The sequence below is a fragment of the Sardina pilchardus genome, chromosome 20 (genome assembly GCF_963854185.1).
Source record: "Sardina pilchardus chromosome 20, fSarPil1.1, whole genome shotgun sequence".
Classification (NCBI taxonomy): Eukaryota; Metazoa; Chordata; class Actinopteri; order Clupeiformes; family Clupeidae; genus Sardina; species Sardina pilchardus.
In genome coordinates, this window is record NC_085013.1 from 17,094,905 (window position 1) to 17,118,304 (window position 23,400).

General features: G+C 42.4%; 1 protein-coding gene across 1 annotated transcript; it reads left to right on the plus strand.

The window, feature by feature from the left end:
- The first annotated feature begins 129 nt into the window (after window positions 1–129).
- On the plus strand, window positions 130–20,962 carry mthfd1b (methylenetetrahydrofolate dehydrogenase (NADP+ dependent) 1b). Its single transcript, XM_062522242.1, has 28 exons — window positions 130–349; window positions 2,657–2,741; window positions 3,156–3,215; window positions 3,649–3,702; window positions 3,811–3,947; window positions 5,863–5,963; window positions 6,234–6,370; window positions 6,856–6,967; window positions 7,281–7,408; window positions 7,695–7,792; window positions 8,200–8,373; window positions 9,244–9,380; window positions 9,639–9,685; window positions 10,174–10,281; window positions 10,508–10,582; window positions 10,990–11,092; window positions 11,301–11,377; window positions 13,202–13,342; window positions 14,124–14,192; window positions 14,962–15,073; window positions 15,393–15,532; window positions 16,089–16,130; window positions 16,615–16,715; window positions 17,222–17,399; window positions 18,605–18,712; window positions 19,339–19,491; window positions 19,621–19,724; window positions 20,311–20,962. Exons 1-27 carry the CDS (start codon window positions 312–314, stop codon window positions 19,708–19,710), a joined length of 2,805 nt encoding a protein of 934 aa, XP_062378226.1. The 5' UTR covers window positions 130–311; the 3' UTR covers window positions 19,711–19,724; window positions 20,311–20,962.
- The last annotated feature ends 2,438 nt before the right edge of the window (window positions 20,963–23,400 follow it).

The window sequence follows — 23,400 nt, forward strand, 5'->3', positions numbered from 1 at the left end:
TAGGGCGGTGCATGCTTCAAACAGCGCATGCGGACTCGTGTGGGATTGGCTCCGTTTGACAGCAGTCATTCCACCCCCAGGTTACGCCAATTACTATTCCCGAACGAATTTTAAGGCAGACGTCTGGTCGTTGGCCGCTAAACCTCCACGCATATGTTGGTCTGAGCGTAGTGTGCGTTTCTTTTAACCCTTCAGTTGATTTTCATTGAGAGGGAACACTGAACAGGGGTGAAAGTGCCTAGGGAACCAGCCACTCTGTTGCTGTCTTATATCTACAGTCCTGTGAAAGTATCTAACTGTCAATTTGTACCATGTCGGCTCAAGTTATTAGCGGCAAAGAAGTTTCTGCGTAAGTATCATCCCCATAAATGTTCATGATTGCATTTGTTTCCATGTTTTAGCACATTGCCCAAGTTGGTGAGCGAAGTTAACGATGTGAAGTTATTAGCCCTGTGTTTGAACAGCAATTGTCCAAATGTGAAATATCAGTTTTTCAGTGATGTGCAGTCGTGATTGTTTGGTTCTTTTCCAGATAGCAGTGAGAGTTGTATAGTTGTAAGCTAGGCATGGTGAACCACCACGTGCAACCAAGTTAAATAATTTCCACGAGACTGCCTCTGAGCATTGTTTGACTGATTGATTAGCCTACAGTTAGTTCACGGCCGATACGATACTAGTCTCCATCACCGTTTCAACTGTGATTGCAATGTTATCATAATTTGTTGGCACAGATATAAGAAACTTAGAATAACAAGGCCTCTCGCTTACATTTTCTTTGAACATTTGGTTTCCACGAAGACCACATTTCTGCAGAAATAAAGCAGCCTGTGCTGAGAGGGTACCTTTTCACACCACTGCACGATACGTTGCAGGACCTTGTGTGATTGACAGAACAGTCGGTGTTTTCGAAGTTCTTTACTTTATTCTTCTGCGCGCATACTTTGTTTTTGTTGAAAAAGACTTTACCACACTAATACAGTACGTTTGCTGTCTTGTTTTGGTGCAAATAATGCATTTGTTTCAGTGAAATTATGAACGGCACACGTTCTGCATTTAGATCCATGCCTTTGTCACAAGATCTTAGTACTGTCCTAATGTGATCCCTCACATCACCCATTTGTTAATGATTTCACGGAGACTGGCCCACAGGTCTTGCATTAAGAGTGCCCCATCAAGAGGTCAATTGTCCCTTCATATTGCAGTTAGGTTACTTCAAACACTCAATGAGGGTATTGCCTCTGTGCAATTAGTCAGAAAGTGTGTGTGTGTGTGTGTGTGTGTGTGTGTGTGTGTGTGTGTGTGTGTGTGTGTGTGTGTGTGTGTGTGTGTGTGTGTGTGTGTGTGTGTGTGTGTGTGTGTGTGTGTGTGTGTGTGTGTGTGTGTGTGTGTGTGTGTGTGTGGCTCAGTGATGGTTGTATGAAAATGACCTTTGTGCCCCATGGGTTGTTGAACAGATAACAACGGCAATTGCATCACAGTCTTATAGGCTACATTGTGGCCTTGATCAGGGTACAGATCTGCTCTCGGCCTCAGGATAGTCATGGCAGGTGTGAGCGTGATAAGGTACTCATTAGACCAGTGTCTGTTTGGTTCCCTGACCCCAATCTAAACTGTGGTGTTATGACTGTGTGTAAAACCAATAAACAGACCAAACAGGAGACACGGTATATGTCTTTGAAATATATGGCCTAAATATAGGTATAATTGTTTTGCTTTTTCATTTCTATCAAATGTGAAATGGTCTTTTAATAATGTGTATTTGTTCTCACTCTTCGAAGGTGCCAGGTCTGAATGCTAGGATAGTATTAGTGTTAATTTCTAACACAGAAAAGCAAAAAGCTAAATTTGAGTGTGACCAAACACTTTTAAAGTTGCTGCTGTAAATGGTTAATGCACAGTAACCATATTAAGCACACTTCAGTATGAATGGCCTATCAGCTGTTGTGGTTTAATGAGGCCTCAGGGTTGCTATCAGAGCCTTCATTTGATTTGTTCATTAGTTCAAATGCCCTTTTGGAAACAGCTCAGCTTTATTGTCTTGCTTTTTTTCCCATCTGTATTGAAACACCCAGAGCTCTCCAAACTGACTTGAAAGGTTGTTGCAAGCTACATTTCATACACAAACTGCTTTGTTGTAGTGAGTTGTGTGCAAGAGCTTATCTGTATGATGGAATGTTCAGTGTTTTCTGTCACTCTGACATCTAATCTAACTACTGTGCATGTTAGCCATAGGAGTCATGTAGTATATCTGCAACTTTCCATAGATTATATTTTGATATTTGTTTTCCCATAAACATTATATAAAGCCCATATGCATATTTGGAAGTCCTAGGCCCTCTTGCTTCTGCAAAAATAAAGATGAAGCAGTACTGAGATCCATCCCTAGGGGGCTCTCATTACTATCCCTCTAATGTTTTTTTGTTTTGTTTTGTTTTCAGCAAGTTTGCCTCCTTACCCCCTCTCCACCCTCTGGATATGGGTTATCTTGACAACACTGAAATTGTGTCAAATTTGACCACTGTAGAGGTATCGCGATGCTTGCAGCTAGTCCATAGGACAGTTACTACCTGGCTGTACTATCTCCTGGCCTGATGCAGTGTGTGTGACTTCGATTGTGACTGTGAGTGACTGTATCTGTGTCTCTGTATGTCCGCAGACAGGTGAGGGAGAGGCTGAAGAAGGAGGTGGAGGCCATGAAAGCCCACGATCCCAACTTTAGACCCGGGCTTGTGGTCTTACAGGTCAGTGGATGTGTGCATGTGTGTTGGCTTAAGATTTTCAGGTCATACGTTTCAATATTTGTGTTGTTGATCATTTCAATGATCTCCATTCTTCTCTGTTTTGATCACCATTGTGTTGCTTTCTTTCAATGAAGAAGGATAGCAGGTAAAAAGTATCTATTTTTGCCACTTGCCGATAGCATGAAATGAGACCCTGAGGCACTTCACATTGTAGACATTTTTTGCAAGAATTAAAAAAATGTCCTGCTTACTGAATTCAGCATTATTTTCCCTGGGCATCTTTCTTTACTATATCTTTGGCTTGTCCTTCCATCTTTATGTGTTACACTGACTGGTGTGGTATCACCACATTATTTATTTGTTTACTTGTATTTGATTTATTTTATGAAATTAATAGATGTTCTTGCTCTGCAGGTTGGGGACCGTGATGATTCCAATCTGTACATCAGCATGAAGCTGAAGGCAGCCGCTGAGGTAAATGAAAAGATTACTTCAGATCGTCATGCTGCACAGTGATAAGTACTGGCCAGTACAGATAAGAGATTTTTAAGAAAGAGGCAATGCACTGTCTGCCGGTCGTTATCAGCAAATAAGATCCAACAGGCCAAACAGGACTCTGATGCAGAGCAGTTGGTGCTTCAAACTAAAGTGTGTGTGGAGATGATGGAGTGCCTTTGTAAAGTACTGTCATTCTCTGGGAAACAATTATGATGCATCAGTGCTTACATGATGGCAACAGTGGCGGGCAGTTCGTTTGGTTTATTGGCATATATGGGTTGTAGGTTAATGTATTGTTGTCTCTTTTTCCTTTCATTCCTTCCGTCTTCCTTTTCCCCAATTTGTCTGTTTTCATAGTGAAAGTACACAGTAAACGTCAACTCAATCTCTCTGTATTTGCTCTTTATAGATTGGAATAAATGCAACGCATATGAGGCTTCCCAAGACCGCAACTGAGGAAGAGGTAAAGACAAGCAATGATTAGTGCTCACTTATCTATTTGTATCTAATCTATATTTTGTTTGGAGATCGTGGAGTGCAATCATGCTTTCTCCATCCTTCCTTCATTCAGGTTTTGCACAGTGTCACAGAGGTCAATGAGAACTCCAGCATCCACGGGCTCATAGTGCAGCTGCCTATGGACTCCGTCAACAAGATCGACACAGAGAAAGTCACCAATGCTGTAGCTCCTGAGAAGGATGTGGATGGGTGAGTGGCATGACTCTGCGTTGTCTGTGTCTTTAAGATGAGTGTGGTCAGTGCTTGTGTTAGAGATTGCTCCAGAGGACTGGGTAGCAAGGACAGGCAAGGACAGACTGCTGTGGATGGTTTTATCTCCCAGGTCCTATGTGTCGTTGGTTATTTTGTTGCACCATATTCATATACATATATACTCTTTCTGAGGGGGAAAAAAGAGTGAGGGAAATTTGGTCTCTGCATTTATCCCAATCCATGATTTAGTGAAACATACAGTGGCTATAGTAAGTATTCATACCCATGCTAAAGTTGACTAAAAAGAGGAATATAAAATCATCTTTTGAGAATTGATTGTAATGCCTTAATTCAAAAAATGAGTAAAAACCAAACCGCTAAGGACACTAATTTTCTTTGTGATTGAAGAATGTATCGTAAATAGATAAATGTTCTTCCTTAAATACAGGGAGCATAAGTAATTGACCCCTATGTTAAATTCCCATAGGAGCAGGAGGATTTTTAATATGTTTTTATTTTTAAAGGCCAGCTATTTCATGGATCCAGGATATTATGCATCCTGATAAAGTTCCCTTGGCCTTTGGAATTAAAATAGCCCCACATCATCACATACCCTTCACCATAGCTAGAGATTGGCATGGTGCTTTTTCCAGTTAGCCTATTAGCCTGTTTGATTTGCATTGAGCTCAATGAGCATACTTACTATACCCACTGTACACAGTACACACTAACCCGGAGCAGTGAGCTGCCTGCCACAGCAGTGCTCGGGGAGCAGTGAGGGGTTAGGTGCCTTGCTTGACTTCAGCCATGGATGTGGGCAGGACTCAACCACTCCCCCGGCCACACTTGCCCTACATATCTGGTATTGAACCGGTTACAAGCCGAACCAGCAGACCACGGCTGCCCAATATGTGTCTTCATGTTTGCATAACCTGGTGAATTAACTATTCCAAATGAAAGAGGAAACCAGCAGATGGAATTGAAGGAGTGAAGATCTTACTTTGGTTACAAAGTATGTTTTTGTGCTGTAGTTAGAGTAAGAGTTAATTAGAGTAATAAGGAAGTATAACCAGCATGAAGAGTGAGGCTGTGGAAAGATTGTGTTTATATAATGACCACTACTGATTCCCTGGTGAAGCTGTCACATGACTATCTCTTCTTTTGTTGAGGGTTGTGTTCCTCCTTGGTAACCTTCAGCACAATTCAGATGGATCTGTAATTATTAAGTGGAAAAACTGGGAAGGTTAATTATTTTTTTATTTACTATCTGTTGGAGTCACAGGTTGCTACATAGACCGTTTTTAAAACCTCTGGGTCGTAAGCCATCAATAAATGGCCGGCTGTAATAATGGAGAAATCAATGGCCCAATCCCAAAGTCCGAATTCACAGACTCACAGACTATGGTGCGCGTTCTCGCAAAATTTGTAAGGACTTACTGTAGGGGCCAATGTCAAATTTCAACTGGCGTGAGGGTTTGAGTACACACTTACTGTGCCCTTTCCGTGAGTCTCTGCATCGGTGCAGACTTCACTTAAGGGAATTACTCACAGTTCAAAGGGTTGTGACGTTTACCACGGAGACCATAGGAAAATCCGGAAATTACAAAGGTAAACAACAGCACGACACACGTGCATGGTGCAAATGTCAGCAATGTCTTTGTTATTAAACATCGCCAAGGTACATGTGATCTCGTGAAGTGCTGTCCTAATCACAAGTTCCTATCTGAGCCCATATGGCCTCACTGGTCTGTGAATCTTTAGTCCTTAGTCTTCAGGGCTCACCTTGGGATTCGGCCAATATGAGGGTCACAATGAGCTTGGCCTCTGTTTTTAATGCATTACCTTATGCATAACGGTCCACAGGGTCAGTGTCCTAGACCTAGTGGACTTAATTGGTTTGTGTGTTGTACAGGTTGACCAGTATAAATGCTGGGAAGCTCTCTCGGGGTGACCTGGGTGACTGCTTCCTTCCTTGCACTCCCAATGGCTGCATGGAGCTCATCAAACAGACAGGTGGGTCCTCATTCTGTTAGAGCAGAAGTGCATCATGGGAGATCCTTTTGGGGACTCCTCACCATACAGCACTATTGTCTTACGTGTACTCTTATAATGTATTAACCTATCCCCGTTTAAGGGTGTTTATATCTTTTCTTTGTTTAACCATGAAATCTGTGTATACATACAGTATCTTCTCTCAACACAGCCGACATTACCTTGAAATCAATAAAGTATCTGATCTAAGCTAGTCTTACATTTCATGGGCTTTGTGTCTCTTCTGGTCAGGTGTGTCCATTGCGGGAAAGCGTGCCGTGGTGGTTGGGCGGAGTAAGATTGTCGGCGCTCCAATGCACGACCTCTTGCTGTGGAACCATGCCACTGTCACCACCTGTCATTCCAAAACTGCTGACCTGGCTGGAGAGGTAAGAGTGCTTTATTCATCTCTCAGGAACATGTAGGCCTTTATAAGGCACCCTCCTCCAGAGAGGAATGCTGAAGAGTAATGTGTATCAGTGTGTAGATATTGCTTGTGTGTACAAGTGCACAGTGTGTCCTTTGCTATTTGCATGTAGAATATGTGCAATACTGTGGTGTTGCATGGAGGTTGCCTCAACACTTGAGGGCAGTATAGCACAAACATCTGCATAGTTTTCTTTCAAGAAAAAGAAAGAGCTTTTGTGCTGTTGGAAAATGCAAATGGTGTCTGTCTGAAAGAAGATTCAGTTACAGTTTCCCAATCTTATCTGTTTCTCCTGCTCTTGCAAGGTTGTAAACCATTATAAAGCACCCTTATGAAATTGTCTGCCTGTCAGTAGCTTCCCCCTTCTGAAATATAAACTTTGTAAGACTGCAGATCTTTTATTTGCTAATTTACTGAATAATACTGAAACTGTAATGCCTACCCCAGATCGGGAAGGCAGATATACTGGTGACTGGTATTGGGAAACCAGAGATCGTGAAAGGGGACTGGATCAAGGAGGGAGCGGTGGTTATTGATTGTGGCATCAACCACATCCCAGGTGAGCAGTCCTTCACGCAGTTAAGGTAGTAAAACTACAATGATAACAGAAAAAAAACATTTTAAGTGAATATTTTGGAGTGTAGCACTCTTGAATGTTTGGTTTTAAGGATCACTTTAGCCAAAAGAAATGACAAGGTCCACACCGCTCACTGTAATGATAGTGACATGAAGAACAATTATCATATAGTTATCATTACCGGGGTGAATGGACCTTTTTACCCAGCCAGACCAGAAATTATTCCATCCTTGTCATATTTGTAGTGCTTCTTCAGCAATATTTTGTGTGTGTGTGTGTGTGTGTGTGTTTCCAGACAGCACTAAGGCCAGTGGGAAGCGTGTTGTTGGGGACGTTCATTATGAGTCGGCTAAGCAGCGGGCGTCCTTCATCACTCCTGTGCCCGGAGGTGTGGGGCCCATGACCGTGGCCATGCTCATGCAGGTGCACAACACGGCTACACATCACATCACATCACATCACAGTCCATCTCACACCTGGCCTTAGACTAAATCTAGACTAAACACTAGTTAACTGACCAATCACAGGCCATAACACTTTACTTTCAGGAGAATAGATTTTTAGAAAGTTTAGGAGTTTGAGATACACATCTGTGTAAGTAATGCGCTATATAAACTTGCCTTGCCTTACGTAGAATTGCTTCCTTTCCCCTCACCCATTGGCACCCTTGTCTTTGTCCAACTTCCCCTTTTTCTCGACACTTCCACAGAACACAGTGCTGGGTGCCAGGCGTTTCCTTGAGAGCCACAAGCCCGGGAAGTGGAACATCTCCTACACCAAGCTCAACCTGCAGAGGCCCGTGCCCAGGTGTGCTTCTCATCACTGTGCTCTGTGCTGACTTGGCTGACGAGTCACTGCCTCTAAAGACAGGAATGAATTATTGAAATTGTGTGTCCTTCACTGTCAGACTCAGAAGGAAATATTCTGTTCTCCTGCTACCCTGAGCTGTGCAGGGGGGTTTGTGTTTAGGTTTTGGTTTAGTTTAATTGGCTGAGGCCGGCTCATTGCTTGCTACTCCCCTCCGCGTACACTTACGCTCTCTTAAGATTCATTCTTTCATTTATTAATTCGTCATTTAGTTTGGTTGACCGTGATGTCTTTGTGTCATACACATGCCACCTCATTTTGACTTACTCTGAATGCACATAAATAGATATCAAAACTTACAATTAGAGAAACCCAAAGTTTGACCATAGATCCTCTGTCCTCTCCAGTGACATTGTGATCTCACGCTCCGGTGTGCCCAAGCCCATTGACCGGCTAGCCAAGGAGATCGGGCTGCTGTCGGACGAGTTGGAGCTCTATGGGAAGACCAAGGCCAAGGTCCAGCTGCAGACAATCGATCGCCTGAGGTCCCAGCCGGACGGCAAATATGTGGTGGTCACTGGGTAGGGTCTCTTCATCTCTGTGCCTGAAATGTTTTGCTTGTTTTGTCTCAATTAGAATCAGTTTGAGTTTTCACCTCTTCTTGCTCTTTAGCTCTTTCCTTTTTTTCTTTACTTTCTTATCTTTTCTTTCTTACTCTCTACTGTCTTATTTTTAACTAGGGCTATCAAAATATAACCCATTCATTTAGATTAACTATTCACAGAAAATAAATTGACACCTTAATAAAAGGAACCCTGATCAATCACATTCCATAGAGACCTTTGACCCAGTGCAGTTCTAGCCACAGTGATTGTAGTGACTGAAGGAAGCACACAAGAAAGTGCTGCTTGGTCCAGTGAATGGAACATTTACATAAAATAAACAAATGATGGAACTGTTGACGGGGGCATCATTCTCTGCCATTTCTGCAGTAAGTAATTTCCATAGCCTACCTTAGGAGTTCATCAAATCTGAAATATCACCTCGAGGTATGAGCTAGCACACCCCTTGATGATAATAAATAATGCTAACAGTCAGCCTTGTCAAACCACTCCCAACCAGATGTCAGAGGTACAGTAAACGTATCGTTTACTTAGCATACTCTATATGTTGGTTTGGCTATTCATTGATTCACTCATCTGCCAAGATTTGATTTGAACATTGATGCATGCCATTCATTTAGATTATGTAATTGATTAGATTTGTGTTTTTTTTTTGTTTGTTTTTTTTTGACAGCCTTAACATTTGCCTTTGCGGGACATTCAATTGCATTCTCTTAGACTCTTTTAGTCTCTTCCTCTCATTCACACACGATACAAAGGTTTATCTTACTTTTTTGGGTTGTCTTTCTCACATGAATTCTTTTTTCTGTCTCTCTCATGCACCTGTAGGATCACCCCCACGCCCCTTGGGGAGGGGAAGAGCACCACTACCATAGGCCTGGTGCAGGCTCTGGGCGCTCACCTCAAGCTCAACGTGTTTGCGTGCGTCAGGCAGCCATCTCAGGGGCCCACCTTTGGCATTAAAGGTGTGTTTGGGTCTGCTCAGAGGTGCTTAATTGGGCTCTCTGAAAAGATGTAGACCTGTCAGTTGAAATGATTTGATGTTAATTTTAAGACCATAGTCTGCCATTTTTGCTTGACTATTTGGCTAAAGGGCATAGTTCAGTGTCAAAATCTATTACAACAAAGATAGTTATGCATGTTTATGAGATCTAATTAAGTTCCACCATAATCCTTATTAAAAAGCTTTTCATATCTGCCACTTAACTACATTTTTTCCGCAGGTGGTGCTGCAGGAGGTGGCTACTCTCAGGTCATTCCAATGGAGGAGGTACAATCTTCATTTTTAAGCACAAGGCTGATTCATATTTATACTTATTTTATGTGTAGTAGTATTCCTTATTACATTGCATGCAAAGCCGTTCTTATTTTTGCTTTGATAATAGTACCTGTATTTTGAAAGTTTTCCTATTTTGTCTTACAGTATGATTTTCTGAGTAACACTTTTCTTGGATAGTCTGCTCACAGATTATCTGTTATGATTCATTGTCAGAATGTGAAATTGTTGTTTAACAATTACTGAACATCATCTTAACCAAATCAAACCCGTAGCCTTAACCTTAACCATAAATTGTAAAACAGATATCTATGATCTGAGCATCTGTAGATTGTCTGGGGCAGACTACTCAAGTAAAATGTGACCAAAAACTTAATTGCCTTTTAGATTTACATAGAATGGAATGTTTTTTGGTACAATGGAAACACTGGGAAAGACAGAATTTTGTAATAATACATTTTATTATTTCATATGTTTGATAGTTTAACCTCCATCTCACTGGAGACATTCACGCCATCACCGCTGCTAACAATCTGGTGGCAGCAGCTGTCGAAGCACGCATGTTCCATGAGGCCACCCAAACTGACAAGGTAAACGGCCACCGCAGTGAGCTTTTTCTATTTAAACACGAGGAGTAAATAAATTATGACTGCTGGGAGGTGGAGCCCCATTGCTGCTGACAGACAGGATTTACCACCTTTCTCCTCACCTTCCTCTTTATTGGTCTCCTTTCTCTCTGCTCCTCTATCTCAGTCATGGTCTAAATATCTCTCTACAACAGTTTGAGCATTACTACTGGTTTGCTTTCTCCTGTAGGCTCTGTACAACCGACTGGTGCCTTTGAGTGCAGGTCAGAGGACGTTCTCCCCCATCCAGATAAACAGACTAAAGGTGATTTTCAAACAAGACTTGTATTAAAGCATACTGCAACTTCAGTTAAAGCAAATAATCATTTTTTTGGCAACTTGTTGCACGACTTGATGATTGAGATGGCATTAGCTGAAGTACAGGAACATCCCTTAGTGCCTCTACATTTATTCTGTTGGTCACTACTGCTTTTGTTGTCTTTGTGAGTTGACTCCTCTCCAGTGGACCAAATTGGGCAGTAATTGAGGGCTCAAAATGCAGTGTCAGCTTTTTGAAAAAATGTCTCCAGCTTTGTGGTCCAATGATATGTCTTTGTGTAAGAATGTAACTGAAATAAACTAACCTGTAGTATATTTAGTTTAGTTCTGTGGAGTGTTTGTACTGTACAGTTAGGGAAGTGATGTAATGAGGCCTTCTACTGATGTCTATAGAGACTGGGTATTGAGAAGACTGACCCAACTACTTTGACTGAGGAGGAGATCACACGATTTGCTCGGCTGGACATTGACCCTGAATCTGTGACCTGGCAGAGAGGTGAATCTTGCACTTTGACTGGCTAAGACATGAAAATGGTTTATGTAGATTTCTATAGTAATTTGGTTACATTGGAAGTGTCTTTTGATGTGATTTGGTCACAACTCTTTATAGAGTCTTATCTTCACAGAGATATGACCGGTGGTAATATAATGGTTATTCATGTGATTTTTGATGTTTGACTCTGTCTGTCTGTCTCTGTCTGTAGTATTGGACACCAATGATCGCTTCCTGAGAAAGATAACTGTTGGAGAGTCAGCGACGGAGAAAGGACACACCAGATCGGTATGTACACGCTGAATGCACTCAACAGACTGGGAATCACAGCAATGACCACTCAAGTCAAGTCCCACTTCACCTTCATCCAATGTGCTGAGAAAGAATGATTGAAATATTTCAACTTGAAGTTTGGGTTGCATAATTCTTATAGTTTTTGAGTGTGAACTCGAGCTTTGCTTTTCTTAATACTATTTTCTACAATTTTCTACAAGGCATGCAGTGCTCTGCACCTCCTCACGCCCAAGCTCCTCTGGGCAGATGAATGCAAGTTGGCCCTAAAAATAACAGCACAATTATTCTGTTTATGTTCATCTGTGGGATGCCATGGTTCAGTATAAGTGGTTGTATACATAAAGCATGTTTACCTGGAGAGTAGCCAGCAGCTCTCTGATTGTGTTTGTGCTCTGACACACTCCAAAGCCCTTGATTCTGGCATTTTGTGCGAGGGCAAATGAATTGAGTAGTGACCAATGGTACTTTAAAGACAGAAAGGGGCAGAAGTTAATGAGGCTCCTGCACTGCATTGTACTAATAAAAAAAAATAGCCTGATTTATTCTACTGCCGTATTCTACCGTCAGATTATAGAGCTCTGCTTCTCAGTGTAGCTTTCTTATCAAAGGGGAAGCCTCTCAGCTTCTCCCAGCTTTTATTAGTATTCACATCATTTACCATTTTGTACTCTGATGTTATCAAATATTTTATTTATCACGCAATCTAAATCTAAGGCAAATACCATGAAGATTAATATAAAGGGCCTTATTTTGAGATCTTAAACACATTGCCTGAAGCGTATGATTTAAGCACATTCAGGGTGTGTCCAGTCCACTTTTGTTAGTTTGTCGGCGGAGTAAGTGAACAGATGCAAAAAGGTTGTTCTCGTTTCTTTTGTAATTAATCATGGTGTGTTTTGGGCCTGAGATCCATTTAACCAATGAGAGTGCTCTTCCCTTTAAGAGCAATGAGCACTCATGGTGTTGCTATTATAATGACGAGTGAGTGCATCATAAGGAATCTGCTCAGACACGGGCGTCTATGCAACAGCAGGATTCTACCAGAGCTTGCTTTGCTAAAACTGGTGTGTGTGAGACAGCAGAGTACTCATGTCCCTAAATTCACTTAGTGATTGAACTTGTAGGCAACGTCCAAATCAAGTTTTTGGGCCCTGTTGTGCACCCGGTGCAGGGTGGTCTAAAGCGTAAGCCTAGGCTTATGCGTATCTTACACTCAATAAAACCCCTTTTCACACTGAAAGCCGGCACATTGTCGGTAAGGTAGAGCCGGCAATCTGTCTGTGTGAAACGGAGGTGCAATATTCCTCCTTTCAAAAAAGCCGCCACGTTGTAGTCGTTGAATAGTGTCGTCCATGTTGTGAAGTTGAATAGTGATTTACAACATAGGCGTCGGAAGAATATTTGGTCTCGTGACACTTTCAAAGCTACAACAAAATCTGACAGCAGTGGGGTGTCCTGTGAAGCTCGATTAGTGTGTTAGCAAGGTATGTTGCACTCAAAGCCAGGGTATGCTGTCATACAAAAGTATGACATAAGCTTTGGGTTTGCACTTTGTGCATACAAAAATGCACTTTATAGATAAGTGTGACTTGACTTGACTGTATCACCATGGTGTCTTATGCTGCTAACCAAACCTGGTCGTGAGCAGGTTACTGTATATCAAATCCTACTGACTACTGACCAATTAATTATCTTGAAAAACAAAGTGATCTCACATGTGAGATTCTGACCAGGAAAAGTGAGGAATTGTTCGCCATGCGCTCCACTTTTATTAAACCTTGTGCCTCTGTGTCGGTCTCTGTCTCTCTGTCTCTGCAGTGCCAGTTTGACATCACGGTGGCCAGTGAAATCATGGCGGTGCTGGCTCTGACCAGCAGCCTGGAGGACATGCGGCAGCGTCTGGCCAAGATGGTGGTCGCCTCCAGTCGCAGCGGAGGCCCCATCACCACAGAGGACCTGGTCAGTGAATTCTGTCTCGACTGGATGTGACGTTGTTGGGTGAAATAGAAAGAGAATTAATGAGTGTTGTCACATATGACTATGTCAATTTGGAAGCAGAATGGGGAGAGACATTCTGATGGGCTGACATCCTGGTGATTGAGGAGAGAAGAGAAACTATTGAACATCCTGCTGAGAATCTAGACTAGAGGCTTAAGAGATCAGTAGACCTCTTCTCTGACCACTAGTGTTAGCATGGCAAGTCCCTCCTTGATTGGAGAGAGAGAGAAACAGTCGGGAAGCTGATGTCCTGCTGATGGAGAGAGAGGGGAGGGGGTGGAAGATGGTAAGGAGTAGGAGATAATGAAAAGGGAGGCAGATATGTATGTTTTATGAAAGACTACAGGGTAAAGTATGGGGTGGACAAACATCTGGGCCTCATCTGGACCACTCTGATTTCTAGAAGGAGATGATGCTGGAATGATGATAATGATATACTCATTAATTGTAGGGAGATAGTGGAGTAGAAAGGGGAATGGATGATGGAACTGAAGAGGAAGTGGTAGAGGAGAGGAGGAGGGAGAAGAAAGGTGATTAACTGGTGTTGATTTGCAGTTGTTTTGATATCATGTTCAACTGCAGTAAAACATGCCCTTGAAGAGCATTAACAGACAAAGTCAAGAAATTCACATTCAGTCATAGGCACTTCAAGCTAAAATTAATAGGTTATGAAAATGCAACTCTTCAATCCTCTTTTGCTTATTTTTTTAATCACATCTCTCTCTATCAATCTCTTTCTCAGGGTGTTAGTGGAGCTTTGACTGTCCTCATGAGAGATGCCATCAAGCCCAACCTCATGCAGACATTGGAGGTGAGAAAGTGTGTGCTTCAGAGCAAAAATGTATAGATATTTAATACGATATTTAATAAGTTTATGTGTTTTCACAAACAACCATAAAACAAGCTTTCAAATTACACCTACATCAAAAGTACTGAACAATGGAGATTCAAAGTGTCCTGTTACATAATGCAAAAATAATGCAACAATTTCTATTGTGAAAATGTTCAGTGAAATTGGTGTCCATATTTGCACACTTAACATGGACATGGCTGCCTAAAGCCTAAGCCTAAATATCCAAGTGGAAGTGATTCGGGACACATGAAAATTGGTTTTATGATGATCCTGTTTTGGTTTCTTGTGTGGGCGGTTGTGCTCATCCATAAATTTGAATCCAAAAATCCAGATTTTTTTTAGCTGTATCTTAACAAGGCAGTGAGTAGGGAAAAACATGATTTCTCTCATCTTTTGTTTTTGTCTGCCAGTATCTGTAAAAAACTGGATGTTACCTGAAACAAAACAAACGGGAACAGTTCTACTGCATGCCCTCCTTTCCAAAAATGTGCAGTACCCCTGGTTACACAGCTATCCCAGAAGTCCTCAAATCTAGCTTCATAAAACATGTATGAAAAAGTATTGACCGATTTTTAACATGGTCCTTTGTCTCCTTGAAAATCTGTTGAAGGCCGAGATTGGTCCAGAATTCATTAGGCTTAGAATCGACCATCAAGAAGCATCTGTTTTTAAGCTGATGCAATTGTAGATGTTGGGATGATTGGTATTAACTCTTGATTTCCTTTAGGGCAACCCTGTGTTTGTGCATGCTGGACCCTTTGCCAATATCGCCCATGGAAACTCCTCCATCTTGGCTGATAAAATTGCCTTGAAGCTTGTGGGACCAGAGGGCTTTGTGGGTAAGAGGGACTCAGACAATCGCAGCATCAGACAAGCAGTTTTCTCTGTTTTACCATTGTGTGATATCTGAAATGCTTTTTAATGCCTTTCTGGTGTTACAGCTTTTAATGTAGTACTGTAGTACGTAATTAGCAATGAATAGGAAGTATTAATGTAATTAGATTAGAGGGTATAATTTTAAATGTTTTAGGGACTGTTTCAGGTATGTTTGCAATGACATTTACTCTTAATAAACAATCGAATTCATGCCAGTTTGAATCATTCGAAAAGTGGTTTAATATGGAAAAAGCAAATCTGAAATCAACTCCTCTGTTACAGTGACCGAGGCAGGTTTCGGCGCTGATATTGGCATGGAGAAGTTCTTCAATATCAAGTGCCGTTACTCAGGGTTGCGGCCCCATGTCGTGGTTCTGGTGGCCACAGTCCGCGCCCTCAAGATGCACGGAGGAGGCCCAACGGTATGCCACAGAACACTTTGTCCACTTTGTAAATCTCTGAATATTCTTCAAACATGGCTTACTAAACATTATTGAGATGCTGTAATTTTCTCCTCGTGTCAAATAATGTGTCATTTTTTATAGTTCAGTTGAACTGTATTAGGGAAAAAAAAGAAAGTGTAAATTCACAGTAATTTTAGTAAACATTATGTTGCTGTCACTCAAAGCCAGGTGTCATCCTTTATCTCAACATGGTGTCATTTCCCCTGCCTGCGTCAGCGGTGTCTGTGTGTGTGTGTGTGATTGTGAGTGACACCACACCACAGCAACCGCATAAATGCCATCAGCATCGTTTTCATGGATTCTGAGCCACCGCTGAGAAAAGTAATTATGTGTCCTGTTGCGCAGAGGACCGCAGCAGAATCTGCTAATATCCCTCGCTGAATAACCTGTCAGGCGGCGAGGCTGTGCTGCCATCATGGAGGTGACAGGAGACGCCACGCTGAGTGGTGACCATTTCCTCTTCCTCTGATCCTCACCTGACTCACCCGCTTCCTCATCTTCTCCCCACTTCCAGGTTACTGCCGGGATGCCACTACCCAAGGAGTACTTGGAGGAGGTAACTGCATGCATTTTATCGTACCCACGTAGAAAATTCGTAGAAGGGAGAAGAGAAAGTGGAGCATCTCATTTAGAAAAGACATGTGGTCTAGTTGTGTGTGGGAGTGAGTGTATAAATGAACAACGTTTTAAAATGTGTAAATTAATTCAGATGCTCAGGGCAGTTTCAATGAGAGGAGTGTAAACGCATCATGGAGTGCAAGAGTCTTGTCTGGTCCAAAAGACAGCAGTCAGCAAATGTCAGTTAGTGACTGTCACAATCCAAATGACTAATACTGTTCTATAGAAATTGTGTATATGCTGCGTATCAGTTAATTTAATTTAATAAATTAAATCAATCAGTGGTTAGGGGTACAGTACTACCATGACTACTCGAAATGAGAAGTTCCATCAGTGCATTGATCAGTGATCAGTGATGATCAGTCATGTGCATAAATAGTTCTCAACCCCCAAATGGTTAATCATCCTCCTTTCCCCCGTAGAACTTGGAGCTGTTGGAGAAGGGTTGCAGTAACATGCAGAAGCAGGTGGAGAACGCCAGACACTTTGGAATTCCCGTTGTTGTGGCTGTGAACGCTTTCAAGTAAGCGCCCCTGGCTAAAGAACAACATTTTTCCTAATACTGGACCTACTGTCTCTTCCCTCAAAATTGACAAATCAAGTAGTTTGATACAGCAAAAAAAAAGCCCTGGTATGTCAGATGCATCAAGCAATGTTGTCTGAATTCCATTGTTTATTTCAATCAAAAACGTGTGAGTTTAGTCAAGCCTGCTACCCCGTTGGCCTTGTTTTTCTCCAATAACTTTCTTCAACAGAGGATCTCAACATCCTTTTGCTGATTTAATACCATGAGCAAGAGGCTACAGGCTACATGTGTATAGAGAAATAAACATGAGTAGATCAGCACAATACTTGCTGCTCACACAGGCCAAATAATGGCTTTAATTCCTACACTGTGGACCTTGCTCATTGTCCATCAATCACATTAGGGCAGAGCTTAGTGTAGAAGTCCCAGGACTGTGCTTTATAGTATGACGCTTCCTGACCACAGACATCTACTCTACCTCCTTATTTTCTGTGGCCGTGTAGGACTGACACAGGCGCTGAGCTGGACTTGATCTGTAAACTGGCCAAAGAGGCCGGCGCGTTCGACGCAGTGCGCTGCACTCACTGGGCAGACGGGGGCGCTGGTGCGACGGCTCTGGGAGAGGCGGTGCAGAAAGCATCAGAGGCACCCAGCAACTTCCGCTTCCTGTACGATACAGAGGTAACACATTTCTCTCTCAACCATTCATATCTAATAGGCTGATACCATCCTGTCACTTCATTGGCTGTTGAGCTCAAATATCAACAACCTGATGCTAGAATCACAGACTGCCTTTAAAGATGGCCTACTGTGCCTCTCCCCAAACCCAGTTTCAGTGAGTGGTCTCTTCCACAGGTGAGGGTCTGGTGTCAGATGTTTTCTGTTTTTGACTGAAAGCACATTTGTAATTAAACTGATGCCACTTAAAAGCTGTTGGTACATAGTGGTCAGCATTGTTGTTTCCCCCACTATACATTCTCCACAGGCTATCATTACCACTTGCTTTCATGTTTCCCCATGCCGCACAAATGGCCCATTAGGCTCTGGCCCCCACGGCGCGCGTCACACACGTCTGCTTCATCCCAAGCCTGCTCATTTCCACTGCCTTTTGATTGCATTTGGCTCCACAGCACTCACACGTTTCATTAATAGACTCATCATCCTTTTTGTATTCTCCTCACACTGCGTTAGGTTTTATGTGGTGGAGGGTTGGAGGGTGGGGGGAGGCTTGGAGAAACTGGCAGTTGACTGCTGGGAGCCTCAGGTGGTTTGGTCTGTCAGTGGGGAAAGACTCTCAGCATCTGGGCTTGACCGCTGTTAATGGACCAACTGTTTCATATTTGTCCAAGTGAAAAATGTGATTTACATAATGCATGATTGTGTGTGTGTGTGTGTGTGTTTTCTAGTTTCTCATGATAATCTGTCTACTTGGAGGTTTGCTTGAATTTTTTTTTATTTATATCTGTCTTGGTTGTGTACTGTTAGTGTGGTACCGTCTGCATAGTATCTGGTGTACATTTTAATTTCAGAGATACTAGTCTGTGTTTTACGTGTCCAGCGGCCACCAGGAAGGCGGGCCAAAACAATTCACAATCTGAAGAATGTGCAAATCCGTACATCAAAGCAAAATGCTTTGTTTTGACTGATTGTGCACTTTATCAGGTTGAAAGGTGAAGTAGGTAGTATCTTTAGGAATCGCTAGCGTTAGCCAAAGACTAGAGTTAACACAAGATCCCATCATGCCCATCATGCTAGGATTGGAACAGTTTCCAATTGTATGTGGCCAGATTTTCTTCACAAAGTGTTAGTATGCACTCCATGATTTATGTGAGTGGGTGTATCTATTTGTGTGAGTGTTGGTAACTCTGTGTGCCTATCCCCAATAGCTGCCCATTGCTGACAAGATCCGGATCATTGCTCAGAAGATATACGGGGCAGACGACATCGAACTTCTTCCCGAAGCACAACAGAAGGTGGAGCGCTACACCAGACAGGTAGCGCCTATGTTGCTATGGCAACTTCAGTCGTGCATGGGGAAATGTCGTGGAAGGGCTTCACCCCAGACACACCTTGACTGACAACGTGAGAATGTGCCTGGAAATAAAACAACTCTCAGCCACTCTGAGCTCTGGAGCTCATGAATATTTCACCCCTGGTATGGTCAGAATTGTAATCACCAGCTGTGCAGATGTGGACCACTGTATGCATTTTTGGAAGGGGGAAAGAATGACCAATCTTTTATAGATGAATAGATTGCTAAATGTTTAATAGTCACACAATCAAGTCTGGCATATCACGTTATGAGTATATAGCCACCATTGGTGTCACTGTTGCAGTAATACAGGAGAGCTATAATACCGAACACCAGAATATTATAGCCCTGAAAACAAGGATCAGAGTCTGAGAGGAAGTTAAAGGTTTTCCTGGTTGCTTGAAAATATGTGTGTGTGTGTGTGTGTGTGTGTGTGTGTGTGTGTGTGTGTGTGTGTGTGTGTGTGTGTGTGTGTGTGTGTGTGTGTGTGTGTGTGTGTGTGTGTGTGTGTGTGTGTGTGTGTGTGTGTGTGTGTGTGTGTGTGTGTGTGTGTGTGTGTGTGTAAATGTGTTATCTTATTTTCTGCAGGGGTTTGCCAATTTGCCCATGTGTATGGCCAAAACTCACCTGTCGCTGTCCCATGAGCCTGACAAGAAGGGTGTGCCCAAAGGGTTTATTCTGCCAATCAGAGACATACGTGCCAGTGTAGGAGCAGGGTTCCTGTTCCCTTTGGTTGGCACGGTGAGATAAGAATGTCTGCCTGTAATTTAATTCCAAAGTGCTGTACTGTAAGCTACTTTGTTGTCAGAGGTACATGTAGTGTGTTTTGTTTGTTGTGCTTTACTGACATTTGTCCTTGGCCAAACCCAGATGCCAACAATGCCAGGATTGCCCACTCGTCCCTGCTTTTACGACATTGACCTGGACCCAGTGACCGGAGAGGTCAACGGACTCTTCTAAGAGACACTATTCAGGTAGTCTTCTTTGCAGTTATATTATACAGAACATATTTAAAAACAGACCTGCTTTGTCCAACACATCTTCAGTGAATTTGCTTTTGATCCTTTTTGCTTTTGTGTCTTTTTCATTACTCCAAATACCTTTGATATTTTGCTTATCTTCATCAAAATTCTGTAGCCTTAACTTCAATAGCCCCGTTTACATGGACACTTCTATTCCAATTAGAAACGGAACAGCTCAGTCGGAATAAAAATCGTCATATAAACACCTCAATCGAAACGAAATTCCTGATCCGATCAGAATTGTAATCGGAATGGAAGAGGTGGTGTAGCACGTTCCTATTCCGAAAGAACACCCATGTATATGGTCATTCAGATTGACTGCCATATCTTCCCAATGAAAAGAAGCAAACGACGGCTATTCCGATCAAAGATTCTTAAGCGCTTACAAGCACCTGATCGGAATAGAAAGTAGCCCATGTAAACAGACGGCGCAAAATTCAATCGGAATAGTTTAATCGGAATGAGAAAAAAACTGTCCATGTAAACGTGGCTAGTGTATTGTTCTAAAAAACATTCTACTCTGTCTGTGTTTGTGCAGGAGGTTTGTTGGACCCTTGCTCTGGAGCATGCAGCAGGAGACACACACACACATACACACACACACATGCACACTTACACACCTTTTGTGTCAAGGATGTCAATCAGTCTGTTTCTTTTTCAGTCCGTCACTGTCTTTCTCTTATTCAGTCATACACGCGCACACACACTCTCACTCACTCACTTTGTGCCAAACAGGCTCTCTCGCTCCTTCCCCCATTATTATTGGCAGCCCTGTTATTAGCGTTCCTGTGATGTAGAGACCAGACATTGTACTTGATGTCGCTGTATGGATTTTGACTTTTTTTTTTGTCTAACAATCTGAGAGAAAATGGACACTAAGCCCATCTTGGTCACATTCCCTCACGGCCTGTCGGCATTCTGAAAGAAAAAAAAAAAACTGACATTTATGTCTGACAATTCAAACTGAATTTCATGCCACTCTGAACTTTAGTCTCTCAGTACCACTTATTGTACTAAATGGACTGTATATTTGAACACATTTCTAACCATATTTGTACTAATTGTAAATGCATTTCACTGGATTTATCTAAATAACTCTATTATACTGTGAACGAATCTGCAACCTTGATCAGTCACTAATTGTAATGTGAAAATTGTAATGACGGTGAAAAGTAAATTTTCTCATGAAATATTGGTGCCATTTTTATGTGTATGCTTATTATCTGCATCTAAGTGCATAATGTTGAAATTTGTGTTTTTTATGATGCCTACTGCATTACATACACTATCTCATTTTGTCACAAGTTTCTATTTTCAGCAAACATGCTGTCAAAGTAGATCATGTGACTTATTCAGATACAAAACCATATTGTGCATCCTTAGGCATCCATGTGCATCACATTTCAGCAGAGTGTTGTGATGACATTCAGATCGAGGAGATGATCTCTTGCCGCTTCTAATATATCTTGAGGCAAGTTTTATTAACCAGAGATTCGACTTTTTATATCTTTCTCAATATTTCCATACTGCCTCGCGCTGCGTGTCAATCACGATGTTACCATAGAAACGGGGCGCGATGCTTGTCTAGCGCTTGTGGATTTGAGCGCGCGCGCATATCATCGAAGAGCAAGACCGGAGCATGCGACTGGCTGCACTGCAGTGTCTCGAGTGTCTTGAAGTAACACCGTTAAGTAAGTGCTTTCTCTCGAGAAACGATTGTTTGAAGGCATAAATGATAGGAAAATGTGACTGCTTGCACTTGGAAACACTATTAGGCAATATCAAATGAAGGTTGAAAAGTTGAAGAAAGTACAGGCAAGACTAACTGGTCTACGTTACATCTGTGTGGTTACTATAAGGTAGCCTACTGTAGTGCTTATCATTGATCCATGTTGCATAAAATGAATGTTTTGATCAAATGTTAGTTTTGTTGCGGTCAAAGGCGTACATAGTGAAATTGTTTCTGCTTTTTGTTTTGTCTTTTAGCTTGGAATTCTGTACGTTTGTCAAGAACCAATTTATGATATTTGAACGAAATTGCATGTAAATGCATCCATTTAAATGAGAAGCATGTGGGCCTGCCCTACAACAATTTTGTTGTGAATTATGAGTCACAGGGCGTGGGCACGTATGTAACAGGTCAAAACCGATTGGTCGCGCACCCCAGCACAGTGAGTCACAGTCACTAAGGATTGTGTATTCCCATAGATTTATGTGCATTTCGGCAATTGTCGCCCCTTAGAGACCTGAAAGAGTAATTTGCCTTTGATATATCAAAGTACTCCATATGTACCTATATTGTCCCTGAATGGATATATGGATTGTTTTTTCACATGGATGCAGCTTTATTGATGGCTGTCTTTAGGAAGCATTGACTGATTAACTGAGATTATAACAAACTCACCTGTTTGCTGTGCTGTAGGTGGTAACCAGCTGATTTATACCTGAACGTGAGGACATTGAGATCAGCCATGTCTCTCAAGGAGGCTCCAGCACTTCATTATCTAGGCAAAGTGGGGCTCAAGAGGAAGTTGACTGGCCCTTCGCAGCTGCTCCTTGGCAAATGTAAATTCAGGTACAAGTCCAAAAACCGCAGTCCTAGAGACAAAAGACCGAATAGCCCCAACAGAGAAGCCAGAAATTCCATGCCAAACAATAACTATTCTGTTCAGGAGATGGCACAAGAGCCTTTAGGATGCACACCAAATCCTCTCAGTTCGTGTAAGGACAGCACAAAACTGGAGAGTACCTCTGAACCTCTGCACCACTCATTAAAACCAGACGGAGATTCAGAAAGTAAGCAGAGTGAAGCGCAAGAGAGCTCAAGGCTAAAAGGGTGGAGGAGATTCTTCTGCTATGTGTTCTTATGCCCGAGACGTCTGACGTCTGCTCTCGGCGATGAAGATCAAAACCATGACTTTACTTTTTACAACCAACAGACAAGAGACTCATTCGACAAGGCCGTTTGGCCATCCATTATTTACCAAGTCGTTGAGCAGAAAGTGGAACAAGAGGCAGTAGTTGCTGGAACAGAGTGCAGACATTGCACAAAATCAGAGCTGTCATTTCTGAAGGGGCTCTTCTGTCTGCAAAAGAAGAAATGTTTTTCCCCAAAACCAAACCGCAAGGGTTTAGATCCCGCGGTTGTTGTCCAGAAAGCCGCGCCTTGTCCATGCCTCAAGCTTAGGAACCAGTTCAGACATCAAGTGAGACACAGAGCCAAAAAGCCCTCACCATTCTTTCAGGAGCGCATCGGGAGTGCACATGAGTACATCCAGGAAGAGACCATTGTGCTCTCCAACAGGCACACTGACGAGGGTGTTCAGAGCATCTGTCAAAGCATCCATGATGACAGCCCTCGCCCTGAGACCCTGAAGGTGAGTGTGGATGTGACGCCCGTGATGTCAGAGTGTGAATCCAGAAGTACTCTGTATGCCACCCATGCTGAGAGTGGTGGTAAACCCAGCTTGCACATGGGTCAAGAGGATTCAGAATATGCTACACTTCCTGAGGAGGAAACAGTGGTTGCTGGAACAAATGGAAAAGATGAACCTGACTCATCATCTGACGTTAGTGACTGTCAGAGGCAAGAGGAGGAGAACCACACAGCAGTTAATGTACCAGAAAG